This window comes from Bison bison, unplaced genomic scaffold (genome assembly GCF_000754665.1).
Source record: "Bison bison bison isolate TAMUID 2011002044 unplaced genomic scaffold, Bison_UMD1.0 scf7180017864167, whole genome shotgun sequence".
Lineage (NCBI taxonomy): Eukaryota > Metazoa > Chordata > Mammalia > Artiodactyla > Bovidae > Bison > Bison bison.
The window spans coordinates 394,662-400,102 of NW_011494739.1; the positions used below are offsets into that span (position 1 = coordinate 394,662).

At 47.7% G+C, this 5,441-nt stretch overlaps 1 protein-coding gene across 2 annotated transcripts in view; it reads left to right on the top strand.

Annotated features, from left to right (window-relative positions):
* COMMD7 (COMM domain containing 7) overlaps positions 1-1,437 on the top strand; it is a 28,806-nt gene extending 27,369 nt beyond the window's left edge. The window contains exon 9 of one of the 2 annotated variants that reach the window (XM_010841711.1): positions 680-1,437. In XM_010841711.1, coding sequence (XP_010840013.1) covers positions 680-756 — 77 coding nt within the window. In that variant the 3' untranslated portion in view covers positions 757-1,437. The remainder of the gene's footprint in view (positions 1-679) is intronic. The other variant, XM_010841712.1, reaches the window with a different exon arrangement.
* Positions 1,438-5,441: the final 4,004 nt, after the last annotated feature.

The window sequence follows — 5,441 nt, forward strand, 5'->3', positions numbered from 1 at the left end:
CCAGTGCTTGTGTGGCACCTAAAGTGAAGTGAAATTTGCTCAGTTGTGTCAGACTCTTGGCGACCCCATGGACTGTAGCCCACCAGGCTCCTCCGTCCATGGGATTCTCCAGGCAATAATACTGGAGTGGGTTGCCATTTCCTTCTCCAGGAGATCTTCCCAACCCAGGGATCGAACCCAGGTGTCCCGCATTGCAGGAGGATTCTTTACCAGCTGAGCCACAAGGGACGCCCAAGAATACTGGAGTGGGTAGCCTATCCCTTCTCCAGCAGGCCTTCTGACCCAGGAATCAAACTGGGGTCTCCTGCATTGCAGGCGGATTCTTTTCAAACTGAGCTATCAGGGAAGCTTGGGGTAGGAATGGTGAATATCTAAGAGCAAGAAGCTCTGGGGCTATGGGAATCACATCAGCTGTCCTGAATGGCACTCTTTCATCCCTTTGTGTTGGGGAGTTAATGCCATTTAAAATCCCCCCTCCACTTTTTTTTTTTTTTAAATGGAGCTGAGAACTTTCTGTGTTCAAGGCTTCAGTTCTTTATTATGATCAATTACCCATCCAGAACTGCTTAGAGGTATTAAGTCAAAAAATAAAAAGGAAGTCGCTGGGTGGAAATTCATTTTCTTGGATGATTCTGTGGAGTTGGAAACATTTACCTGAAGCCGCGTTTTCTCTCCCCAGAATTAACCTTGCCTCAGTTCTACAGCTTCCTGCACGAGATGGAGCGAGTCAGAACCAGCATGGAGTGTTTCAGCTGATTTCTGCCCCTGCCTTGCATCTCCACCCCCACCCCCCACCCCCTCCTCCTCTTTCCCGGGGACCCACTCTGAGAGGCTGCTGGGCTCCCAGGCCTGTGGCCTCTCCTCTGGGCCTGCCTGCCTCTTGGGAGCCCGTGTGCAAAGTTTCTGAAAAACAAAGGATTAAGTACTGAAGGAGCCCGGACATGATGACCCTGAAGAGTCTTCATGAGGCACCCTCCACCACATATCTCCCAGGTCACTGTTTAGATATTCAGAAAGGTGATTGCATCTCAGATGCAGGGGAGGAAGTAAGTCAAGTCACCTCCCCTTCAAAGCTCCAGAGTACACAAATGGTCTGTTGCTCAAGATACCAACACTGATGACCTTCCCCACAAGACAGCAAGGGCTTGTTTATGACTAAGGAAGAGGTGGATTTCATGAATGACCCAAAGGAAGCTCCCAGCAGAGTTCCTACAGTTTGTGGTGGTGGGGCCTTGCTGATCGGTCTTTAGTGGACACCTGTGTAAAAGTATGGGCTGGGTCTGCTCTGAAAAAAAAAAAACAGGCTTCACTTCAGGTTTTGCCCCGTTGTGGGTAATGAGGCGGACCTTTTGAGGTTATTTCAGCTTGTTTTGGTTCAAGCTGACCTTCTGTGGTGGTTAGCTGAAGAATAAAGAAGATTCTGAAGAACAGGTCTGCATCCGGTTGTCTCTGTGGGTGAATTAAAGAGTCATTTGCCTTGCAGAGATCTAGTGCTCTCATCTTCAAAAATTATCTTCCTGGTTTTAGTGAGGGCCCTGAGGCTTCAATGAAATTCGCTGTAGTCCCAAGTGGGTGTTTGTAAGAGCAGTTCAGGGGAGACTCAAGTCAAAAATATGAAAAGTGGAGTAGATGAATACTTTGTGTTCAGATAACTTTAGTACCAACCTGGCATGTGACTTCTCCTCCTACCTCTCCCCTCTGCCTCAGAAATTTTTTAAAGTCCTGAATGGATAATACATGCCCATGATTCGAAAAATACAGTGTAAAGTAATTCCTTCTGCTGCCCACTCCCCACTTAGCTAGTTCCCCTCCCTGTAGAGAAGTCCTGTCTTTAGTTTATTCTGTGATCATGCATTTGCAAATATATAGGCACAGAATTTGACTTTTCTTCCCACACAAATGGTAGCATCCTATATACACAGCATCCTGCATCTTGCTCTTTCCCACTTCATTTGGAAATCACATCAGAACAAAGAGAGCAGCCTCATTCTTTGTAACAAATGGATGGTTTATTTAACCGCTTTCCTGCTGATGGGTATTTAGGTGCTTTCCATTCTTCTCTTATGAATGATGCTACAACTGAATTTTTAAAAAATATTTATTTTTGTTTTACTTGTTTGGCTGCGCCAGGTCTTAATTGTGGCTCTCAGGATCTTTTGCGGCATGTGGGGTCTATTGATAGTTCCCTGAAACCAGGGGTCACATCTGGGTCTCCTGCATTGGGATTGAGGATTCTCAGCCACTGGACCACCAAGGAAATCCCCTGGATATTTTTTCTAATATATATAATACCATTTTACATGAGGGGAAGTGTATTTATAAGGTAAAGGTGAAAGTGAAAGTTGCTCAGTCTCGTCCGACTCTTTGCGACCCCTTGGACTATACAGTCCATGGAATTCTCTAGGTCAGAATACTGGAGTGAGTAAGCGTTCCCTTCTCCAGGGAATCTTCCAACCTGGTGACTGAACCCAGGTCTCCCACATTGCAGGTGGATTCTTTACCAACTAAGCCACCAACATATGGAAGTAGAATTGCTGGGTCAATTTATCAATGAATATGTTCATTTATCAAAGAATGTAGAAAGAGTAAAGCAAAAAGCCCCTCTGCCTGGTTTCCCATTACTCGGTTACCCCACTGCCCTCCTCCAACAGGTAACCCTGCTGTTAGTTTCTTAGCTATCCTTCCAGAGTTCCCCACACACACACATGTAAGCAATAGGACTTTTAATATTTTTGTTGCTTGCATACTGTACACATTATTCTTAATATATCTTGGAGATCTTCCCATGTCAGTACATAAATAGACTGCATTGTTTTCTGTGACTACAGCATATTCTGATATGTGGATGGGTTATAACCAGCATTTGCAATTTTGATAAATAGTGCAGGTATTAGTGTTCTCCAGAGAGCAGAACCAGCTGTGTGTGTGTGAGAGAGAGAGAGAGAGAGAAAGAGAAGGAGGGGATTGATTTGTTTTAAGAATCGGTTCACAGGATTATGGAGGTTTGGTAAATCCAAAATCTGTAGGGTAGGCTGGCTGGCTCGAGACCCAGGGATGAGTTGCAGATCCAGTGCAGAGGCAGTCTGCTGACAGAATTCCTTCTTGCTGGGAGGAGGCATGGGAGTCAGTCTCTGGGCTAATAAAACCTTCAACTGATTAGATGAGGCCCACCCACATTATGCAGAGGAATCTACTTTACTCTGATTTTAAATCCACAAACTTAAATGTTAATCTCATCCCCAAGACACCTTTATAGAAACATCCAGAATAATGTTTGGCCAAATATCTGGGCACAGTGGCTCAGCCAAGTTAACACACACACGAAACCATCACAGTGCCAAACTCACCTCTTCAGTATGTGTGTGAGTCGCTCAGTCATGTCCGACTCTTTGCGACCCTATGAACTGTATGTATCCAGCCAGGTTCTTCTGTCCATGGAATTCTCCAGGCAAGAATGCTGGAGTGGTCTGCCATTCCCTTCTCCAGGGGGTCTTCCTGACCCAGGGATTGAACCCAGGTCTCCCGCGATGTAGGCAGATTCTTTACAGCTGAACTACCAGGGAAGCCCTGTTTCAGTCTACGGAAGATCACTGCCCACAGGTCCCAAAGAAGAGCAAGTCAGTGCCTTTGAACAGAACTTACAAATGTGTCCATGAGGTTTCGTGTGCCTGACACTATAGGAATCTCATATAAAAAGAATTCACAGAATGTCAGAACAGGAAGTTACCTAAAGTGCAATCTAATTAAATCCATTCATATTACAGAAGGGGAAACAGACTAGAGAGCGAAATTGGTTGTTGGCCAGTGTCTGGGCTGCCCTGTGAACCATGGGGTCTGCCTGGTTTAGAAACAGCAGAATCCTGAGAGACCCAAGAGGATCAGCCCAGCAAACTACCCAGGGCTGGTGTGCATTAGATGCTCTGTGAGACCTGACCCTGGCTCCACTGGGTGGATTCTGACCAAGGGGTTCCTGGCCCTGTCCAGTCCAGGCTCTCCTGCCCACCTGCAGCACTGCAGTGGCTTCCTGTTGGCTCCACCCCAGTTCTCAGCTTTCCAGCTTCTGTAGCCTGGCCTGTCCCTACGTGAGCATTCTCCTAGGCAAGACTCATGTCAACCAACAGATCCAAAGGCTCATGGCTCTGCCGGGGTCCTGGATAAAGTGCGAAAGCCTGACAGTCTGGCCCTGCTTGTGTCTCCCACAGCTCCACTTCCACGGCCTCCTGGCTAGGTCCTATACCGGAGGGTCTGGTCCACCATGAGGCCATCGGCCTCTCCTGCCCTCGGGAGCCAGTGCTTCCCCACACCTCTAGACGTAGCATCCTTGACAGGTCTGAGAGCCTCCCTTGACGGCTCCAGGCCTCCGCTCCCTAAAGCTCGGCTGCAGGGGCGAGGAGGGCGGTCCTGGAGTCACGTCTCTCAGGTTCCTTTCCCAGCCCCTCTATTCACTGCCTGTGTGACCTCGGGTAAGCTCCTAACCTCTCAGAACCTTAGTTTCCTCTTTTTAAAATGGGCATATGGGACTTCCTTGGTGGTCCAGTGGCTAAGACTCTGAGCTCCTGATGCAGGGGGCCCAGGTTCGATCCCTGGTTGGGGAACTAGATCCCATATGCAGCAACGAAGACACAGTGCAGCCAAATAAAAAAAAATTATAAAATGGGTACAGTTCTTGGACTTCCTGGGAGGTCCGGTGGTTAAGACTGTGCTTCCACACCAAGGGGCATGGGTTCGATCAGTAGTCAGGGAACTAAGACCTCACAAGCCGCCCAGCATGGCCAAAAATTTTTGAAAAATAAAATGGGCATGGTTCTTATCTCTCAACGTTATTGGACAGGCCACTTAGCACAATGCCTGCTCGACTAACAGTCAGCTCTTCATTATCAAATTAGTATCACTGTTTCCAGAATTCTGTTCCCCACTAGTGTGTGAACTTCTTGATAAGAGGTTTGCTTTTCAGCTCAGTCGTGCCATCACCTGGTATCAGTCAGCTCTACTCCCTCCCGCCCCTGTCTGGTAACGGGGTAACAGGCCCTGTCGTTAGGTTTTTTGAACTTACATCAGAGTGTTGTTTTTATGTTATTCATTTATCTTTGGCTGCTCTGGGTCTCCATTGCTTTGCGCCGGCTCTCTCCAGTTACATTGAGCAGGACCAGTCTTCGTTGCCAAGTGCAGGCTTCTTGTTGCTGTGGCCTCACTTGCTGCAGAGCACAGGCTCTAGGTTCTCGGGCTTCAGTAGTTGTGGCTCCCAGGCCCCAGAGCTCGGGCTCAGTAGTGTGGCGTCTGGGCTTAGTTGCTCCTCGGTATGTGGAATCTTCCTGGACCAGGGATCAAACCTGTGCCCCCTGCTTTGGCAAGTGGATTCTACTGTGCCAGCAGGGAAGTCCCTGGAGTATAGTTGATTAACAATGTTGTCATCAGCTTCAGGAATACAGCAAAAATGATTC